At 46.1% G+C, this 22,108-nt stretch overlaps 1 protein-coding gene across 1 annotated transcript; it reads right to left on the bottom strand.

Annotated features, from left to right (window-relative positions):
- Positions 1-838: 838 nt before the first annotated feature.
- On the bottom strand, positions 839-17,407 carry LOC117060506 (inverted formin-2-like). Its single transcript, XM_033172785.1, has 12 exons — positions 17,378-17,407; positions 14,538-15,014; positions 13,417-13,559; positions 12,169-12,230; positions 10,280-10,382; positions 9,265-9,350; positions 8,114-8,214; positions 7,246-7,316; positions 5,895-6,002; positions 4,391-4,461; positions 2,615-2,759; positions 839-904 (listed from the first exon to the last, which is right to left on the bottom strand). Exons 2-12 carry the CDS (start codon positions 15,001-15,003, stop codon positions 839-841), a joined length of 1,422 nt encoding a protein of 473 aa, XP_033028676.1. The 5' UTR covers positions 15,004-15,014; positions 17,378-17,407.
- Positions 17,408-22,108: the final 4,701 nt, after the last annotated feature.

Below are 22,108 nucleotides of genomic sequence, written 5' to 3'. Positions count from 1 at the left end.
ACGGATCTCCTGTTTCGCACCGTTCAGTTCTCAATGCATTATTGCGAGGAATCTTTCTCCAGCTAGCCAGACCCCTGCAATCTGCAGTACTGTCCAGAATATGCTTGTGCAAATGGCAAACCCGTCAACTGAAGGAGAAGACGACTCTACTGCAGACAGAACCAACTGGCCTTAAGGCACAATACGGGCAAACATCTTGTCAATCTCTCACTCTCTCGTGCACACAATCTCTTGGCAGCAAGGGGCCTTGCTTACAGAATTTTGCTTGACAGGCTGCCTAAACTAACCAGGCAAGTCTATTTGTTCTTTTCAGCCAGCTGAAGATAACATGTATTCATCTCGTCTCTTAACGGGGTGCAGGGAAGCAGCATGGTTTGTATCCGAGGCGCATGAGGCCCCACTATGCAAAAAACCAAGGCAGCCGGGATCTGCACAGCATCATATGAGCCACTGTTTGAGAACCACACGTATGGTGCCAGTTCCATGATGGAAGAAAGATAATATATAAATAAATGTAGGGTGACAAATTAAAAATAAACGGCTAGTCTCCCCCTGCACCACCATGCACCATGCACAGCTAAGCATTTAGGTCTCTCCTAAACGTTATTCCACACACTGCACCACTGGATAGCTCAGTTGGTTAGAGCGGGGTGCTGTTAACACCAAGGTTGCAGGTTCGATCCCTGCATGCGGCAGCTGCATATTCCTGCTTTGCAGGGAGTGGTACTAGTTGATCCTCAAGGCCCCTTCCAACTCTCCAATTCTATGATTCTAAGAAAAGTCATGAGTGCTCCAGAGCATGCATGCAGAGCCACGTTAGGGGCCGCTCCATTTTCTTTCATTTCAGAGGGGTCATAGCTCCGTGGCTTGCATGCAAAAAGATCCCAGGTTCGATCCCTGGCACCTTCAGAGGGTCATGGAGACAGGGTACAATACTGAGCTATATGGACCATTGATCTGACTCACATCCACACCATGCATTTAAAGTAGTTGTATCAGTCATGGCTTCCCCACAGAATCCTGGGAACTGTAGTTAATGGTGCAGAGAGCTTAGGGCAATGATGGCCAAACTTGGCCCTTTAGCTGTTTTGGGACTACATTCCCACCATCCCTAGCTAACAGGACCAGGGGTCAGGGATGATGGGAATTGTAGTCCAAAAACAGATGGAGGGCCAAGTTTGGCCATCACTGGCTTAGGAGACCCATAACAATGACCGTTCCCCACGTCAAATGGGGGGGGCGACTTTTGCGTGGTCGCGCACGGCCCCCTGGATCCCAGTGCGGCTCCTGGTAGTTTGGGCTGGCTTCATCCTCCCCATGCTGGATACCTGGAGTCTCCGTCTATCTCAGTCAACTGCCCAATCCCACCTGGGGGGGGGGCCTTGCCAGGGGATTGGCCAGGTAAGGGGAGGGACTGCCCTGCCCACACAACAGAAGGTGTAGCTTACCTGTGAAGCAGCAGTTGGCTCCAGCGCTTCTCCCACCCTCCACTCCCTCAATTAACGCTTATTTTGCAGGTTAACCTCTTCTCCACAGGTACGCAGGTGCTGATACATCAAGGCCGTTGTTGAAGGGCCAGGGTTCCCCGTTAAAGGGGTCTTGGGGGGAGGCATTGGCCATACGCCAAGAGGTTGTCATTGCTCTCCCCCTCCATCAGCGGTGAACAGGGGGCGGGCTCTCTGCTTGAACATATGTTCTCCAGAGCAGTGCTGTCAAGTATCCCGTTTTCCCCGGGAATCTCCCTTATTTCAAGCAGTTTCCTGCTGCTATCCCTTATTTTTTATATCCCTTTAATTTCCCGTTTTTTCAAAGGAAGCAGCTCTTCTCCCTCCCCCTGCTGGCCAGGGACTGGGAAGATCTCGCCTCCTGGCAGCCTCAAAGCAAGCGGGAGCCATTTCCTGCACTTACAGAGGCCGTAGCCCACGGGCAGCGTTTCCAAAATACAGTAAGCCTACTGAGCGCGTTCACACCAGTGCCGCCCACTTTTGCTTCTGGCTCCGCCCACCACTGCCATGTGACTGTCCCCGGGATAGGTGAGGCTGCTGATCCCTTATTTTCAAATCCGAAACTTGACAGCTCTGCTCCAGAGCCAGCCCAATCCCCGCACATTATGGATAACCCTGAAGTCTCCCAGATCCCCGGCTGGGGACTGGGAAGGATAAACGCCCAATGCTTGAGCCAAGGTCTCCCTACATCTGAAACTTAATAAAGTTGTGGCCAATTTTAATCCCATAGCACGTTGTTTTGAGTCATTATTCTGCTCGGGGGTCGCCTGGGGTTTGGGGGACTCTGTGCGTCCACGCAAATTACAGTTCCCAGGATTCTTTGTGGAAAACCATGGTCACACCATTGCATCTTCACATTTAGAGCATGGCTTCTCTTAAACAATCCTTGGAACTGTAGTTTAAGGGTGCTGGGAATTATAGCTCCATCAGAGGTAAGTTACAGTTCCCATTTGTGTGTTGTTGGTTTTTTTTGGGGGGGGGGGAGAGACATGTACAATAAATGCATGGTGTGGGTGTGACCCATGACTCTTAAAGAGAGCAAGGACCTGTGAAACCCATTTGGCAGACACAACTAAGAAACATTTTGGAATAAAAGGAAGCTTGAGTACCATTATTAAATCCATGTAACTTACTTTAATACATTTCCCAAACTGGACTTTCACATCATCCTTGGATGAAGATATCTTTTGCTCTGTTTCCAACAATTTCTTTAGAAGGCCTTCCACTTCCACTTGCATCTCTTTTAAATTGATTCTGGGAGAGGTTTAGTAAAAATAAATAAATTGATAAGCAGCATCTATATGCAAACCGATTCCCTTCCTCAACACCCCCACCCCCACATATCTCTCAATGGGAGACACAGAAGGATCATAGAATCATAGATTCATAGAGTTGGAAGAGACCACAAGGGCCATCCAGTCCAACCCCCTGCCAAGCAGGAAACACCATCAAAGCATTCCTGACAGATGGTTGTCAAGCCTCCGCTTCAAGACCTCCAAAGAAGGAGACTCCACCACACTCCTTGGCAGCAAATTCCACTGTCGAACAGCTCTTACTGTCAGGAAGTTCTTCCTAATGTTTAGGTGGAATCTTCTTTCTTGTAGTTTGAATCCATTGCCCCGTGTCCGCTTCTCTGGAGCAGCAGAAAACAACCTTTCTCCCTCCTCTATATGACATCTTTTCATATATTTGAACATGGCTATCATCTCACCCCTTAACTTTCTCTTCTCCAGGCTAAACACTTTGTGGTGAGAGAGATCATATATGCAAGACAAAGGAAGGAGCCTTATCAATGGTCCTCTACCTAAGAGGAATGTGGATACAGGAATCACATTTCTGCAGCAGGGTCCCTGCAGGGTTCCTGTCCCCAGTGTCCTACAGCTACCCCATCCAGCACAAAAGAGGAGCTTTTTAACCACAGGGTGCTCCAAAGCTAAACATTTAGGAATGCTGAAAACACAAGGGCAGGCATAGGCAAACTCGGCCCTCCAGATGTTTTTGGGACTACAACTCCCAACATCCCTAGCTAACAGGACCAGTGGTCAGGGATGATGGGAATTGTAGTCTAAAAACATCTGGAGAGCAGAGTTTGCCTATGCCTGCACAAACAAAGGGCTTCCATTTCAAAGGAACGGTGTGCAAGTTCTGCTACATACAGCACAGCTTCATGGAAAACACAGAAAACAGCAGATCTAGCTGAAAGGCAACACCTGCATTAATGGCTGCAGTGCATCCCTAATTATTATTATTATTATTATTATTATTATTATTATTATTATTATTATTATATCTGTTGCTGCTGCTGTGAGTGTCTGGGAAGACCGCTCCCTCCTCCGGCCAACTCCATCCGGCCTAGGAGGCGGGCCAACACTCACCAACACAGCTTAAGAGGCGCCGAGAAGGGCCGCCTCAGCTCTTGCTCTGTAAATTACTATTGTTTGTATAATGTATTTTACATTGTAATGTAGCCAAAGCAAATTCCGAGTATATTGAAAAATGTACTTGGCCAATAAATTATTATTCTATTCTATTCTATTCTATTCTATTCTATTCTATTCTATTCTATTATTATTATTATTATTACACAACCATATAATATTATTGTGCAATCTTAGAAGGGGTGTGGCTGTGAGGGGCACAGCTGTGACTATCATGAAGGGACCCTGCACTTCTGAATTTGCTACCGCACAACTGGTTAGACATTGTGTTGGGGTAACAGGAGGAAGAGGGGAAGGCAGTGCCTTTGCTTAGTTCTGTGTCTTTCTCTCCGCCCCCCCACCCCGTCCCCATGCCACAGAGTTCTCCACATGCTCATATTCTCATTCTGCTTTAACAAACACACATTAACCTTTTTATTTCAAATGTTAGAAGGGAGGAGAGTTTACCCAGCTGCCTTTGAAACGCACTCCAGATCATTGGGAAGCTGTAAAAGGTCTCTGTGTTTTTTTTCAACCTCCTAAAACAAAACAAAACAAAAAGCAGGAAAAAAGTAATAATTGTGTATTTGCATCTGTAGAAAGCACCAACCAATTATTAGAAACCCTAGAAAACAGGTAGCAGCCTTATACTGAGTCAGGCCATTGGGTTCATAGCTCAGCCTTGTCATGGCCTGCTCTCCAGGATTTGAGGAAGTGTTATCTCTACCTGGGACCCAGGTGGCGCTGTGGGTTAAACCACAGAGTCTAGGGTTTGCTGATCGGAAGGTTGGCGGTTCAAATCCCTGCGACGGAGTGAGCTCCTGTTGCTCGGTCCCAGCTCCTGCCGACCTAGCAGTTCGAAAGCACGTCAAAGTGCAAGTAGATAAATAGGGACCGCCGCAACCCCAGAGTCGGACACGACTGGACCTAATGGTCAGGGGTCCCTTTACCTTTACCTTTTTATCTCTACCTGGAGATATTAGAGATTGGACCTGGTACCTAATGCATTAGAGGAAATTGTTTATTAAAATGTGTGTACAATCAAACCTTGGTTCCGAACGCCTCCATTATCGTACGTTTCGGCTCCCGAACATCAAAACCCAGAGGTAAGTGATCCAGTTTTCAAACGATTTTCAGAAGCCAAACGGCTTCCAGGGAGTTTTCTTCATTGACTTTGCCAACCGCCCTTTGACCCATGGTTGTTGAACGTTTCGGAAGTCGAACAGTCTTCCAAAACAGATTACATTCAACAACCGAGGTTTGACTGTATTAGGAGAAATTCGTACTAACTTGCTGACAGATTTTTCATGAGAACTCTTTTTTTCCTTTTAAATTACAAACTTATGTGGAAATGTGGAGAACTGAACTTTAAGTTTAGAAAAATGAGAACCTGAGGGGATCAAAGCCAACGGTCCCCTAGTCCCAAACCAAAGCACTCTCATTAAATATATGCTTTAATATACAGAGCTAGATAGCCATTTCTGGGCCACATTATATCTGATGCTGGCCACACGCAGGATGAACACAGTTTGCCTTTTCAAACGACACAGTGGGGTGGTTGCGATCAATGATTTACTATAAGCACCACACCCACAAGCTAGGAAATGGTAAAAAGCAAATCCCCCCAGGTGAAGAGGCCTAAATGCATGCAGTTGGCTATGGTTTGCTCACTGGGTATGCATAGGTTAGGAGAAAACACCATACATTGAATCCTGGGAAATGCAGTTTATCCCCTCACCGAGCTACAATTCGTAGTGCCCTTGACAAATTACAGCTCCCAGGATTCTCTGCGGGAGGAGTTTGGGGGCAAGCTGGTGGGGAAGGGGGGCATGCTATGGGGGGCAGTGGGTAGGGGTGCTCAGGTGTTCTCATAAGGGGTTCGAGTTCTGTCTTGTCTTAAAACAATACTGCTCCTAATGTATTCTCAGAATCAAAGTCAAGCGCAAGAAAGAAGCAGAAAATGCATCCATACCTCTAGGATGTGATGAAGCAGAGTAATGCTGTTTTTATTTGCTCTTGTCTCGGTTAGTTTGAGCAACGTGCTGATTCTGAAGCCTCCAGCATTCCCACTGTGACGCCCCTGAAGTATCAGATGTGATATGAGCCAACCACAGAATTACAAGAAAAAGGCACACACAACATAGCCCTTTGCCACCACAGCAGGACGGCAACTGTAATAGATGCACGGACATTTAGGTATCTTGAGAAGCCACCAGACCAGCACCAAACCAAGCATACAAGACGAAGGGATGAAAGGGCCCAATAATGAAAATGTATGGTATGGAGAACCAGTGGTTGTCCAGATGTTGAACTCCAGTTCCCATCAGCACTGGGCTGGCCTAACCTGTATTCAGGATCCAAAAGCACCTGGAGGGCCACAGGTTCCCCATCCCTAAAGGATCCATAAAAGATCAGTGAGGAATCTCACTGTACTTGAGCAACAGCAAAAATGAAAACCCAGCCATTCACAAAGCTTACTGGGTGACCTTGGACCAATCTCCAAGACTAATTAAACGGCTCAGGACTGCAATACCTCTTACCATGTGAACCTACCCGGACCCTGAGATCACCTTCTTTGTGTGCCTCCTCCTCGAGAGGTCCGGAGGGTGGCAACATGAGAACGGGCCCTTTCTTCAGTGGCTTCCTGTCTTTGAAATGCTCTCCCCAGGGAAGTTCACCTGGTGCCTTCATTATACACCTTTAAGGCGCCGGGCAAAAACATTCCTCTTCAACCAGGCCTTTGGCTGATTGACTCCAATGCACTTTTAAAAAGTGTTGGGGAGGGGGGGATTATTGGGTTGTCTTTGTTTTTATTATGTATTTTGTGGTTTTAATGGCAATTTTATGCCATGAACCGCCCTGAGACCTGCGGGTATAGGACGGTATACAAATAAATTATTATTAATAATAATAATTATAGTTGCTGAGGAGTCTAGTACATGAACAACAACAAAAGGTATGCCTACTCAGCCATGAAACTTCCTGGGTGACCTTGGCACTATCAGCACCTTTTACCCCAGAGACAGGGAACATCAGGCCTGAGGTGCGGTGGGCATGAAAAATACACTCCTTCAGGCCTCTCTACGTGGCCCATGGAACCCACCGCAGGCTACAACTTTCAGTGGCCCAAGTGTTTTTGCCTGGCCAGAATGCATCCTTGAATTCCCCTAATGCCTCTTTCTTCCCTGTCGGGATGGACAATAGAAAGGAAGGAGGGGACTATATGCACCAGTCTAAAGTTCCCTGGAGGAAAGGGTGAGGAAAGAAGAGATAAAAAAAAGATGAGACAGGTTGGTATTGCCCCACTCTCCCCACCTTCTTACATAATTTAAGAAGTTTCCAACTTTCAGAATCAACTGGCAGAACACTGGCAGGCGCCGGTTTGTAAGAAGCGCTGAAAAAGAGAAGAATGCAAATGTCACTTTTACTTGGCGTTTGCACACAAAAAAAACCACCCCTGCTGCTCCGTATCTTGCATTTAAATTCAGGAAGAAAATAATATTTAGATTGCAACTGAAAACTGAACTCAGTGGGCATTTCTTCTGAGTACTCTTTGTATTGAATCTGTTTCATTTGTCTTTAAATGATGAGTAACTAGGGGTATCCAATTAAGTCACTGATAAAATACAAAGCTACACAGAATTACGAAGTGTGTGAGTCCTGTCAAAATGCAAATAAAAAACCCAAAGCACCTCCAAAAAGACATTAGAGTTTTCAGCTAGCATTATTTTCACCTGTTCGGGTGACTTGAGCAAATCAATTTATTTATTCCGGATCGTCAATGGTTACTGGTCACAATGGCTAAGTTCTACCTCCATTGCTGAAAGCAGTATGCTGGGAGTCACAAGCAGGCTGAGGGTCCTACTGTGCTCCTGTTTGTGGGCTTTTGAGAGGCATCTGGTTGGCCACTGTGAGAAGAGGATGCTGGATTAGATGGGTCTTTGGTCTAATCCAGCACAGCTCTTCTTATGTTCTTATACTGCCATTCCACCCTTAGACTGGGCAAGAGCAGCATTTGGTACCAGATGCAAAACTCAAAATAAATTTGAAAGCTTGGGATTGAGGTTCTTCAAGGGAGTTTACAGATCGTGCGGATGGGAGGCGCTGCCGGCCAATGTCAACAATAACAGGTTACACGGACCACTGCTGTGAATCTGTTTCATTTGTTCCTAAATTGTGCGGTCCACTTACTTTCAGCGGCTGCTCTCACCAATTTTGCTTTGGGCCAAAGCAGATCCAGAATAATGTTGGTCTCCATACATATCAACATCCCTTCAATCCTCAAGTGGTAGCTAAGGAGAGAAATTTTTACTTTTTATTTTAAAAAATTCAACTTCTAGAAGCTGACTTGATTGGCAGTTGTCACACTGGTGACAGGTCAATGGCCTCTAGCACAGCAGTTGGGAGTAGCAAACTTACTTATTTTTATTTTCTGAAAGATTTAAAATAATAATAATAATAAATTATTCCCTTCCCTTTATCGCAAGGTGCCAGGACAGGACACAGCAATGAAACTGGGCCCTCGAAAGGCAAGCCACTCCAGAACCAAGGCAAAGAAAAAGACAATAATATATTGTATGATCTGAGATAGTTCACATAATAAAAAATAGGGAAAAGAAATACTGGACAAATACTTCCTCAGTATTCTGTTGACTTTTCAGAGGCTTATGTTGTGTATTGATTCAGTGGTTTTTATATCTGTATTACTATTGTCTGTATTCGCATTAGGGTAAAGTTCCAGAAGGAACAGCTACTATTGGTTCATTTAAGCTGCTGTATTTGGATCCTCAGTCTTATTGGTTCCCACCAAAAGGCAGCTTTGTGATTGCTTGAGATTGTTCCCTCCAAATTGTATCCTTTCTAGCCAGTCTTCTGTCCCTATAAATGTAGCTTCCCTCTCCTCAGTCTCGTCTTGTTTGCCTGAATAAAGAGTGCTACATGAAGAAGCTGTCTCCTGCCTGCTATGTCAGAGAGCTGAAATCACTTACTGAAATCACTAACCCCACGCTACAACAGGTTACAAATGTAAAAACAAGAAAAGGGTAAAAACAGTTCCGTACGTAAAAACAATACAAACATTTTAAAAACAATTGCACGCAGCCAAACTGTTAAAAAATATAGCAGTTCCAATAGAGATACAGACTTAGGTGGCACAAATGTTTCACTCACAATGCATCACTCACAATCCCCTGTTGTCAGTCCCCTGCCGCCGGCACCACCCCACAAGAAACTGCTGCCTGAGGGAGCCACATCACTCTACCTAATGGTAGAACCAGCCTTGCAAACGCCTATGATAGTCATGCAGAACTTGTAGGCAAGGGGAAGTAAAAGACAAGTCTTACCTGGGAACTTCAAGGAGACACAGATAAAACTGATCTGCATTTCCTAGCTTGGCTTTTTCGCCCTTGAATGCTTTCATTCTCTCTATCTGACAAAAGAGAGTACGACTCGTCACTATCAGCGCTGAACTGCAAGCACCGATACCCAGATATATTACATTGCTTTTTTTTTGTAAACCACTTGAAGAGTGCGTTCCCCCCCCTTTAACTTTACGAAGCAACAAGCATTTTTAAAATTAAGAAATAAATATTAAGAAGTGGACTAAAGTTCCCAGAGCCCTTTGTGGGATGCAATGTTCTTTAAATGTCAGAGGAACCGTGTCGCTGAATACAACTTGCTGGGAATCACCGGTGGGCAGAGTGCTGTGGAGCTCATGCCCAGCTTTGCAGACTGGGTGGCCACTCTTGAGAACAGGATGCAGGACTGGATGGGCCATTGGCCTGATCCAGCAGGCTCGTCTTATGGTATGTATGCAGTCACGTGCCTTGCCATCTCCAGGGAGGTCAGGAACAACAGTTGTGGTTGCCTAGCAACTTCCAAATACGCTCTCTTAATAGTTGCAGGGCATGACGAATGGCTTTGAGACAACTCTCAAGTTATTTCTTAACTTAACCTTCAGAAATAGCAAGACATCTGGCACGCGTTCCGGTTCCATGAATGAAAGAAAGCTAGTCTGGTGCAGTGATGATAGTGGGGAGTGGAGAACCTTCACTCCCAAATTGGGGGTTGCATTCCCCTGGGGGTCCTTCTGTGTGCCAGTGGTGGGTGGGGCCACAGGCAAAGGTGGGTGGGGCCACAGGCAAAAGTGGGTGGGGCCACAGGCAACAGTGGGTGGGTCAGGGTCACTTCCTTTTCTCCCCCTCCTTTGTCTCTCCCTCCTCCGACCTTCCCATCTGCATGTAATTAAGCCACACATAATGCCCTCGGCTGTTACAGGCTCAGAGAAATTGCGACAACTTTCTTGGTGCACTAATAAGGACATCTAATATTAATATAGGGGGAAGCCAGTATTCATACCTCGTGGTTTTGGGGCAGAAGCTTCATTAGGTTTTTCAGGGCCTCGGCGTCAAACTTGCTCATGTCTCCTTTCCAGATCAGGTCAGCTATTTGCTGATTCGAGCTACAGGAAAGAAGTGGAACGGTTAAGATGCACAAGCGTAAAAGCTAGGGAGAAATCTCAGCACAGGCCATGGTGCAAAGATCCCTCCGGCGGGGGGCCCCCCCCCATTTCCCAGAGTTGTCGACCTTTTCCCAAGCCTCTGCAGGGATCGCTCTCCTCCCAAGAGGCTTTGGAAGGAAGATGCGCACCTGCCAGCCATATGGTTGACTGGGCGCAGCTGGCGGGTGTGCAGGGAAAGAATCATAGAATCATAGAGTTGGAAGAGACCACAAGGGCCATCCAGTCCAACCCCCTGCCAAGCAGGAAACACCATCAAAGCATTCCTGACAGATGCCTGTCAAGCCTCCGCCTAAAGACCTCCAAAGAAGGAGACTCCACCACACTCCTTGGTAGCAAATTCCACTGCCAAACAGCTCTCACTGTCAGGAAGTTCTTCCTAATGTTTAGGTGGAATCTTCTTTCTTGTAGTTTGAATCCATTGCCCCGTGTCCGCTTCTCTGGAGCAGCAGAAAACCTCCTCTATATGACATCCTTTTATATATTTGAACATGGCTATCATATCACCCCTTAACCTTCTCTTCTCCAGGCTAAACATACCCAGCTCCCTAAGCCGTTCCTCATAAGGCATCGTTTCCAGGCCTTTGACCATTTTGGTTGCCCTCTTCTGGACACGCATCTCCCCCACCCGCTGGGACGCCCCTGAGAGGCCAGCGCCCTGGCGCAACGTGCCAGTAAGCCCAATAGGAAAGACGGCTCTGGTGGGGAGCACACCCTCTAAACACCCTCTCTTCAATCAAAAGTACTGCATCCAAAAATATCCACAGCTAGAATTGAAGCTCTGGAGGAAGTGAGAGGACATGCAGGGAGGCTGAGCAGTGTAAACAAAGCCCCACTGCACCTCTTGTCTCTTTGGGGCTTCCTCCACCTTCACTGACCTCCTCTTCGGGCTCCAGGGAAGGTCTGCTTGCAAGCCACGAGGACTCATCAGCTCTCTCCCGCAATTCCCAGGTTTTAATTGAATTATTTACTTATTTCCTGGCAACACACCTATACGTAGTTGTGCAAAAATTGTGCAAAAGTGTATGGGGGTGGGTGGGATGCCTGTAAATGGGAGAGTTGTTGACAGGGTTGTTGACTGGTTGGATCCAGTTCACATGCTTTATTACTGAAGGACCCATGCAAAGCGAAATCACAGCACAAATCCCTTGGCAGATGGCTTGCGCCAGAACTTTCCAAACTGTGCGTCGCGACACATTAGTGTGTTGGCTGCAGTGTGGAGGTGTATCGTGCAAACGTTCCCCACGCTCCTGCCCCGGGAGCTGGAAAGGGGTTAGTTTAACCTCTGGTTTGCTAGTAAAACTGAATTTCTGTGTCGTGAAATGACGCAAGTCGAAAAAGTGTGTCGCCAACATGAAAAGTTTGGAAAGCTCTGGGCTTACATAGACATCTCCTTGGGTTTCCCATGCTGTGTTCAGCCAGCTTGGCACCTCTTAAAAAGTTTTGTCATACTTATATGCTCTTACTGGTGGTAGAGAGGAAGTGAACTGGAGGTAGAGAGATCATCTCAGTGGCATCTCCTGCTAAAATGGATCTCGGAAAGACCTATGCCTGAGACGTTGGAGAGCCAGTACCAATCAGACTAGACAATAGATCTGCCAACAATCTGATGCCCTACAAGGCTTCATATTTGCTCATGTTGAAATTCTGCTTATGCTGCTGGGGGCCAGGTTTAGTCATCGCACCCCTCACCCCACCCAACGCATTTCACTGACCAAGTAACTCTCACCATTTAAATTGCTTGAGCACTATGTTCAGATGGAGACTTTTCTTTCGATCTACGAAGGAAATCTGTTTAAGAGGGGGATGGTTAAAAAAAAAAAATTAGTAGCAGGAGCAAGTTAATACTGCTTGCCTACTTTCTTTGAACAAAGCTCTGAGACACAGAGAATGTGCAGTAGCATTCAGATTCCTCACCCTCTCCCCACTTCGTAGCACTTTTATAGTGACGCAGGTAGCGCTGTGGGTTAAACCACAGAGCCTAGGGCTTGCCGATCAGAAAGTCGGCGGTTCGAATCCCCATGACGGCGTGAGCTCCTGTTGCTCGGTCCCTGCTCCTGCCAACCTAGCAGTTCAAAAGCACGTCAAAGTGCAAGTAGATAAATAGGTACCGTTCTGGCGGGAAGCTAAACGGTGTTTCCGTGCGCTGCTCTGGTTTGCCAGAAGCGGCTTAGTCATGCTGGCCACATGACCCGGAAGCTGTACGCCAGCTCCCTCGGCCAGTAACGCGAGATGAGCGCCACAACCCCAGAGTCGGACATGACTGGACCTAATGGTCAGGGGTCTCTTTACCTTTACCTGTGTTATGTTATGTTATGTTATGTTATGTTATGTTATGTTATGTTATGTTATGTTATGTTATGTTATGTTATGTTATGTTATGTTATGTTATGTTATGTTATGTTATAATCTGCTTTCCTCACAAAATTGACCCAAACCAACTTACTTACACAGTATAAACACAAAAAACCAATCAGAAAGGGCACATCCTAAAAACACATTTGTACAAACAAAAGGCAGGTCTTAAGAGATACCAGGGGCTAACTTTGGTAATCTTTCGTAACATGGCAAGGCCAAAATTTGGCACCCTCAAATGGATCTTCTCAGCTATGGATCTTCTCAATTTTTGCTCCCCCTTGGCTTGCCGTCCTGTGTGAGGGAACCACCCCCCTCTCCCAGCCCAAAATCCAGCACTGGAGATCCTGCCCTGCTAAAGGAGACCACAAGTGCTTGAAACTCATCAAATTATGGGTGAAAAGCCCCAGATAAAAAGAGTTAACAACAATAGGTGTTGTCAATAGATTCTTGGCAAAAGCAAGTTAACAAAAGATGCAGCTCAAGACTAAACCATAGGTGTGGAAGCAAGCCTGTTACTTCTGTATACAAACATGTGTTCCAGCACTGCATTCCTCCCCTCATCAAGGGCACCCATTTTATAAATATATATATTACGGGGAATGACACTCAGCTGTTGTACCTCCTTTGGCTTCTTTAGCCGGAGTTCTGTTTTCTCCTGCTGGCTTGTCTGTGGAACACAGAAAAGTCGCTCTATGCTAATATAATCAGGCTCTATAGCTTCATCACCGTTGGTCACCGCTGAAGTCCAGAGAGAACGGCCACCTGGAAAAGATGCACAACAAGGGAGCGTTTCCAACTCTACAATCCTATGATTCCACAAACATCTGCAGTGCCACAGATTAACCACCCCTGGTTTATTATAGGACACACTTGAAAACAGCCCTGCTGGAGCTGGATAAAAGACCCATCCAGTCCAGCATCTTAATAATAATAATTTTATTATTTATACCCCATCAGGCTGGGTTGGCTTGTTCTCAGTGTGGCCAACCAGATGCCCATGGGCAGGGGCGTAGCAAAGGGGGAGGGCCGCCCCGGGTTCCATAATGGAGGGGGTGACAAATTATGAAGGAATTTTTTTTTTTTGAATTATTTTTTTTGAAAATGCCTGCTCCGAAGGTCTTAACTTGCTATACTAGGGATTATATAGCTATATATGAAATTCCATGCATATTGGTTAATATCTTGACCCTCCTCCACCAAAATAGCTTTTCACTTGGCTGTTTTCCTATGTCATAAAGGCTGAAATTTCAGTTCAGAGAACACTTCACTGTTCCCAACCCTAACCCTGTGGAAAGCCACCTAATTAGACTTTAATTTGATTTTGAGATGTTTTTAGGAGGTAATTTAATGATTGTTTGATTTTGTACCAATGTTATGTCTCTGATGTTAGCCACCCTGAGCCCGACTTTGGCCGGGGACGGTCGGATATAAATAAAAGTGTTTTATTATTATTACTTGTTATTATCCCTTTGTAAGAAAATATGAAATAATGCAAAACCATTTTTTGCGGGGGGGGGGAATCAATGGGGGGGGTTTGACAAGAAATTTTCCGCGCCAGGTACCACCTGACCTTCCCATGCCTTGGGGGGGGGGTGACAAAATTTTTTTTGCCCCCGGGTACCAATTTACCTTGCTACGCCCTTGCCCATGGGAAGCCCATAAGCAAAACCTGAATGCAACAGCACTCTCCCAACATAGTGGGCGGCAGCAGCAGAGGTAGAACACAGCCACCGTACTCACTTTTCGTGGCATCTAAGGGAAGCGTTTGCCAGTTGAACGGCTTCATTTGCAGCGCTGGCCTCTGAGCCGTCGTGGAGCCTGGTGTCCTTCCTGAACCACAGGCTAGACCTTCAACACTGCAGGACGGCAGGGCCTTGTTGCACAGAGATGTGGCCTTCATGCCGGGCATCAAAGGAGGGGGTGGCAGAAGTGGAGGCGGAAGCCACAGCATAGGCAGAGACTGGAACTCTCTGGGCATGGCTGGTGCGCTTGGAAGCTGGCAAGGCTGCAAGTTCTCAGAGGAGGGAGATGCTGTCGTTGTGTCCAACGAGTCAAGTATATCTGGAGAGCTTCTCTTTCCGCTCGAGGATTCTTCTTCCAAGTCCATGTCAACCTGAATGCACTTACTTGTTTTCTTGGTAAGGTGTTTTGCACCCATGTGGCTTTTCGCAAAACATTCTTTGCAGGTCAGAGGTTGCTCCATCATGGCTTTTTCTTCCTTTCATTCCAATACCCCCCCCCCAAAAAAAAGAGAATGGAGACATTTATTTTCAAAACTGGGATCAAGCAAGAGCATTTCCATCCACAGTGTATCTAACAGTGCTTCTGAAAACATCGGTGATTATTGTGTTGAATCTGCCAAATTTGAAATGATAAACAAGGACATTGAAACCAGTACCAAAAAAAAATTAAAAAATCAAGGTTACGGGTTTGATTCCCATATGGGACAGCTGCACATTCCTGGACTAGATGATCCTTAGAGTCCCTTCCAACTCTACAATTCTATGATTTGCACTGAGAAATGGGATCACAACATTTTGGGCATGTGTATGTTGTAACTAGGGACCCAGGTGGCGCTGTGGGTTAAACCACAGAGCCTAGGGCTTGCTGATCAGAAGGTTGGCGGTTCGAATCCCTGCCACGGGGTGAGCTCCCCTTGCTCGGTCCCAGCTCCTGCCCACCTAGCAGTTTGAAAGCACGTCAAAGTGCAAGTAGATAAATAGGGACTGCTCCGGCGGGAAGGTAAACGGCTTTTCCGTGCGCTGCTCTGGTTCGCCAGAAGTGGCTTTGTCATGCTGGCCACATGACCCGGAAGCTGTCTGCGAACAAACGCCGGCTCCCATGGCCTATAGAGCAAGATGAGCGCTGCAACCCCAGAGTCGTCAGGGGTCCCTTTACCTTTACCTTTAATGTTGTAACTTGAATTACAGATAGGGCTGTATATGGAACCCTGTAGCTTACAAAACCAGTGCTTCTGGCATAGACACTTGTGCCAAAAATACATTTTTTTCTTCTCAAAAGAAAAACTCGAGTTGAGTTCTAGCCCTCGTGTTCTGGGGAAGGACCATCGTTTCGTGGCAATCCACCTGCCTTGCATACAGAAGGCCCCAGGTTCAATCCTTGGTGTCTCCAGGTGAGGCGGAGAATGTCCCCTGGCTGAAATCTTGGGAGAGCCATTTCCAGTTCAAGATAATATTGAGCTAGAGGGACCCATACTCTGACACAACAATACATATATGCAACTGCTTTCAAGCTATCTTTGCCCTTTCTTTAAAAAAACGAAAGCCGGTCATAAATATCTGATAGCCAGCTCTGTTCTCCAAGTACGCTTAGTTCCTTACGTAGCCAAAACAGCACCAACCACACAAAACAGGGAAGTATCAGAGGAACACAGTGAACTGCTCTATGCTGAATCAGACCCTTGGGCCCATCTAGTTCAGTACTATCTACTCTGACTGGCAGCAGCTTTCTGGGATTTCAAGAAAGGGGACACTTGCAGCCCCTACCTGGTCATACCAGAGGCTGAATCTGGGACTTTATGTATTATTATTATTATTATTATTATTATTATTATTATTATTATTATTTGCAGGATAAAAACAAAAAATACATAAGAAAAACATGAAGGAAAACCCATACTCCCCCTTCCACAAACACGTTTAAAGGCCTGGTTGAAGAGGAACGTTTTTGCCTGGCATCTAAAGATATATATATCTTTATTTCTTGGCATATAAAGATATAATGGGGACACGGGTGGCGCTGTGGGTTAAACCACAGAGCCTAGGGCTTGCCTATCAGAAGGTCGGCAGTTCGAATCCCCACGACGGGGTGAGCTCCCATTGCTTGGTCCCTGCTCCTGCCAACCTAGCAGTTCGAAAGCAAGTGCAAGTAGATAAATAGGTACTGCTCCGGTGGGAAGGTAAACGGTGTTTCCGTGCGCTGCTCTGGTTTGCCAGAAGCGGCTTAGTCATGCCAGCCACATGAGCCGGACGTTGTACGCTGGCTCCCTGGGACAATAAAGCGAGATGAGCGGCGCAACCCCAGAGTCATCTGCGACTGGACCTAATAGTCAGGGGTCCCTTTACCTTTAAGATATATAATGAAGGAGCCAGGCAAGCCCTCCCTGGGCTCAGCATTCCACAAACAGGGATCCACTGCAGAATATAGATGACTCAGTTGGTTAGATTAATCAGTTTTGCCAACAGGTGGCTCTGCTCAACTCCTTTTACCCTTTAGAAGAAAAACTAAAGAAGGAGACTGGGCAGACCTTTGCCCCTTTAGCATCTCCACCAAGTGACATTTCAGCAGCGGAAAGATCTTAAAGAAATATTCGCTTTGCACCAGAATAAATTCTGCTTCCATTCTTGGATTCCGAGACCAAAACCTAATTGCCCCATGCAGCAATTGGTGTTTGCCTCTGGGTTTTGACACTCAAAAGCCTGCCAAGAAGTCCGGCATGGGCAAAGCAGCTGCTCTGTTGCCGAGTTACAGCCCTGCCCCAGGTTCAGGGGGTCCCAAAGATTTGCAGAAGCACAAAAAAATATTTAGAAAAGAAGAGCCAAGGAGCTGAAATTCCCTACCTGCCCAAACGAGCAGAGTCAAAATGTCAACCAGCCCAGCGGGGACTGAGCATGCTTAGTGAATGGTGACTGGCTTTTAGGGGTAGGAAGGATAGACAGAAAACAAGGTGGGGTAGGGAATGGAATGGAGAGTCATGGGAGAGAAAGCATAGCTGGAGCGCTTCACGCTGCAACATTTCGTTGCAGATCCCACTTACATTATCCAGACATTATTAAACTCTCAGGATGCATATATACCTAATACAGTTATTTGACTTGAGTTTCTGATAAAAGTCTTTATGCTGATATTTGCGCTCTTTCAAAGCTGAAAGAGACTGCAGCACATATTACCCAAACAATTAAGGTGATTCAAGAAACAGACGAGGTAACAATTGTGGAGTTTAAAAGGTACCTATGTTAGTAGTTAGTAGTCGGTCACGAAGAGTCGGACACGACTGAATGACTGAACAACAAATGTTAGTAGTTATACCCAACGTATATGTTTAAACAATAGATTTATGTCGCAGGAGAAAAATAACAACCCACCTCCTAATGAAAACACCGAGACTAAAATTAAATCTCAAAAAATAAATCTTTCCAAACTTAGAAATAACAATATGAAACTCCTGCAGGTGCTCACTGTGTTTTTAATGCAATCCAGTTAAGATGTAAAATAAACTTTCTTCAGGAGATTACTCTGGGTGATAGAGAGATACACCACAGATTACTTTTTAAAACATACTATAAAACTACTGCCTGTAAAAAACGAGTTCTGTTATCCCTGTATATAAAGAGAATTTTACCTTACTTTGTTGGTTAAATATTCAAGACAACTGACTCAGGAGTACTTTAAAGCAAAATAAGTGTACTTGCAGCTAACACACAGCAGTAAAACTGTCAACTCATCCTAATTAACAAATCCTACCTTGAACACTTACACCTGAGACAGAGGTAGGTCACATTCGCACCGTATGCTTAAAGCATTGTGATACCACTTTAAGGAGTCATTGCTCTCCCCCCCCAAAAAAAAAGAATTCTGGGAGCTGTAGTTTGTTTAGTGTGCTGGGCGCTGTTAGACCCCATTTCCCAGTGAAGCTACAGTTCCCAGGGAAGAGGGGTTGCCTGTAAAAGCACTGTGAGGACTGTAGCTCTGGGAGGGGGAAAGAGGCCCTGAAGGTAGGAAGTTTGAGAACCGTTGTGCTAGTTACAATGTTGGTCTGCCATAGCCAAAACAAAATAAAATAAAAAATTCCTTCCAGTAGCACCTTAGAGACCAACTAAGTTTGTTCTTGGTATGAGCTTTCGTGTGCATGCACACGAAAGCTCATACCAAGAACAAACTTAGTTGGTCTCTAAGGTGCTACTGGAAGGAATTTTTTATTTTATTTTAACCGTTGTGCTAATAACGCATGCAAAGCAGTGCATTGCCTAGACCAGCCTGGAGAAAAATGGAAAGAGCATCTTTCCTCCACTAGATGGTGCACGCTCATTAGGCAGTCCTTCCTCCAGAAGCTCGGCTACCCTATGTCCTTTCCCATTGGGTGACAATTCTTGGTCACCTGGGAAACCCAGGGACCAGTGAGGGTGCTGCTCCGCATCGCAAGGGTTGCCCATTCCACCAGACACACACAATGCAGCAGCTGTACATAAATGGCTTTGTTATGCAACTGGTCTGAAGCAGAAATGCCTGAGCCTTTCCAGAAAGATATTTGGTTGGCCGCTTTTCCTGAGCCAGGAGAAGGGGAGAGGGGGGCGAAGGGAGAAGAGTTTCAGAAAAAAACCAAAGCACCACAAAGAAATCAGGTCCATGCTAGTTTTGTTGCAACCGGCTGTGTTGGACACAGCAAGGAATAATTACTTTCAGGAGTAAATGGGGTGGGGGTTGCCGGCTTCCCTACCCCAGAACTGCTCCTGTGTCCTTATCTCTACAAGGACAGACTAACTATTGTTGTCTATGCTCTGGTAACCTCTGGGTTAGGTTAGCGCAACACGTTATATGTAGGACATGTGTGTCCATGGGCTTTAAATGAGCAATATGACTCTATATCTGCAATTCTTCGGCGATCACTCGGAGCCACACGATCTTCCAGAGTGGGGACATAGGCTTCTGGGCAGAAGTTGATCACGGTGAGGGTTGGCCAAATCATATGCCTTCCTCCTAGCACGTTTGTCACTTTCGTCCTGAGTGCAACAGGAAATAATTTTTGAGAAAAAAATTGAAAAAGTCATCACCCTAATGTCCACCCTGGAACTTTTTCATGTGCAAGCGGTATTGAAAATGGCATTGAGTATAACCATCCTGATAATGTCATGAGCACAAATAATCATGAATGCACAATATAAAGGTTGTCTGGAGTGGCCCTTATGCAGTGCTTTTTTTCTAAAAAAATGTTTAGGGGTACTCTCATTTTCCTACTCATATTGAAATACTGACCCTCAATAAGGCCAAACTGAGATTCACAAAATGTTAGGGGTGTGCGTCCCCCTGCGTCCCTCCAGAAAAAAAGCACTGCCCTTGTGTATCTACTCCTTTAAGTTCCATGATAGGTAGGGTGTAAGTGTCCTAAATCATAATAATAAAGGTCTCCTTTGTGTTCAAAAGTTGCTCATCAGTAATCAAAATAAATAAAATATAATCAATCCAGGGAACAGTTCTGTGGAACTTGAAACGTCGCATTTACTGCACTGTGAACTTTGGTTGATCCTAATAGAGGAATTGTTTTACTGTCCAGTTTTGTTCAACCGGATCTGCTTTAGATCAACTTAAGAGACAAAGTGTCCTGTAGCTTCTTCTGGTGCACAAATCTGCCCTTTTCGTTTTTTTCTAGGCCCACCCCACAAAATTACGAGCACACAGACTCATGCATGGCAGTTTGTGTTTTTTTCTGTTTATATCCTTCCTCTGTTTCCCTAGTTTGGCTTTGCTTTTTTTGTACTATCGCTGCAGCAGAGGCAGAGGCTCCCTCTCCCGGACTGACCCTGGGCTATTGTTCCTGCTTCTGCTTCTGTGCATACTGCCACAGTAGGTTGGCAAGTTGCCTGGAGCGGAGAGCCTCCCCTCCTCCACCTTAGTCTCACAGGAACATGAAGCAGCTGAAGCCTGCTTTCCTAAGCCTGTGTCCGCTGAGTAGATTTTTAAAAAGCACAATGACAAACTCTTGCATGCTTCCTTGGGTGTCAGCCCACTGGCATTGCTCACTATTAGTAAGCATGTTAGCATTGCAGCTTTAGAAAAATCTGCTTTCTCTCTGGGAAAAGGCTTACTGCATCATTCTATCCTGAAGGCCAAGGTTCAAAATTACTGTTTCTTTTAGGACAGGAAACCTCTAGATGTTGTAGTGGGCTTCCAACAGCCCCAAGGGATGATGGGAACTGTAGTCCAACAACAGCTGGCAGGGGCCATAGGTTCCCTGACCCTGTTTCAGGACAATTTCCCATGGCAGCTGGTCATAGGTAGCGTACCATAAAGGTAAAGGTAAAGGGACCCCTGACTGTCCAGTCGCGGATGACTCTGGGGTTGCGATGCTCATCTCACTTTACTGGCTGAGGGAGCCGGTGTTTGTCCTCAGACAGCTTCCGGGTCATGTGGCCAGCATGACTAAGCTGCTTCTGGAGAACCAGAGCAATGCACGGAAACACCGTTTACTTTCCCGCCAGAGCGGTTGTTGTTGTTGTTCAGTCGTGTCCGACTCTTCGTGACCCCATGGACCAGAGCACGCCAGGCACGCCTATCCATCACTGCCTCTCGCAGTTTGGCCAAACTCATGTTAGTAGCTTCGAGAACACTGTCCAACCATCTCGTCCTCTGTCGTCCCCTTCTCCTTGTGCCCTCCATCTTTCCCAACATCAGGGTCTTTTCTAGGGAGTCTTCCCTTCTCATGAGGTGGCCAAAGTACTGGAGCCTCAACTTCAGGATCTGTCCTTCTAGTGAGCACTCAGGGCTGATTTCTTTGAGAATGGATAGGTTTGATCTTCTTGCAGTCCATGGGACTCTCAAGAGTCTCCTCCAGCACCATAATTCAGAAGCATCAATTCTTCGGCAATCAGCCTTCTTGATGGTCCAGCTCTCACTTCCGTACAGAGCGGTACCTATTTATAAAAACATAACATTAAACATTTTTAAAAAGCTTCCCTATACAGGGCTGCCTTCAGATGGCTCTGGGGTCACGTAATTCCACCTGCAAACTAGTGACAGTCTGGATATGTTCCTGATGGTGATTGATCTAGAATTAGCATGAGCACAGGAACTGGTCTGGCAAGATCTTTGCCCAGGCATGCCTATCAATGACTCTGTTATAAGTTCAGCTGCTGTCCTGTGAATAGGAGACCAAGGCAGGAGGACAAGTCAGAGGCATAAGACGTGCAGTGGCTACTAGCAACAACAGTTATGCTCGATGGTTTTGAGCACAAGTTGCTGGAAACCACAGGAAGGGAGACAGCGCTTGTGCTCAGGTCCTGCTTGCGCGTTTCCAGCAGGCATCTGGTTGGCCCCCCGTAAGAACAAGATGCTGGGCTAGAATTATGTAGAAGGCTCCTCTTATGCTTCCTGGAGATAAAACTTGCTGCTGTTTATCCCTCTCCCAGGCCACACTGAGCGAAGCGAAGCTGGTCATCCAAACTTGGGCTCATGATGGTACAGCTCTATCCTCTCTGACTACAAGCTGAGGCCAAGGCCTTCAGAGTGGGACGTTCTTGAAACAGAAAGGGAGCGATCAAAATCTGCATCCCTCTTCATCAGGCGAAACTGTTGCA

This window comes from Lacerta agilis, chromosome 1, assembly GCF_009819535.1.
Source record: "Lacerta agilis isolate rLacAgi1 chromosome 1, rLacAgi1.pri, whole genome shotgun sequence".
In the NCBI taxonomy this organism is placed as follows: Eukaryota; Metazoa; Chordata; class Lepidosauria; order Squamata; family Lacertidae; genus Lacerta; species Lacerta agilis.
Note: the sequence above shows the minus strand (reverse complement) of the source record. Positions and strands in the feature narration are given on the sequence as shown.

What these genes read in the sequence shown, in the direction of transcription:
- LOC117060506 (XM_033172785.1), bottom strand. Translation starts at nt 15,003, where the DNA reads ATGATGGAGCAACCTCTGACCTGCAAAGAATGTTTTGCGAAAAGCCAC. An exon ending in TGTCTCCTTGAAGTTCCCAG is followed by an intron (nt 8,215 to 9,264) that starts GTAAGACTTGTC and finishes TTCTCTCCTTAG; the next exon opens with CTACCACTTGAGGATTGAAG. An exon ending in GTTACATGGATTTAATAATG is followed by an intron (nt 905 to 2,614) that starts GTACTCAAGCTT and finishes GACCCTCTGAAG; the next exon opens with GTGCCAGGGATCGAACCTGG.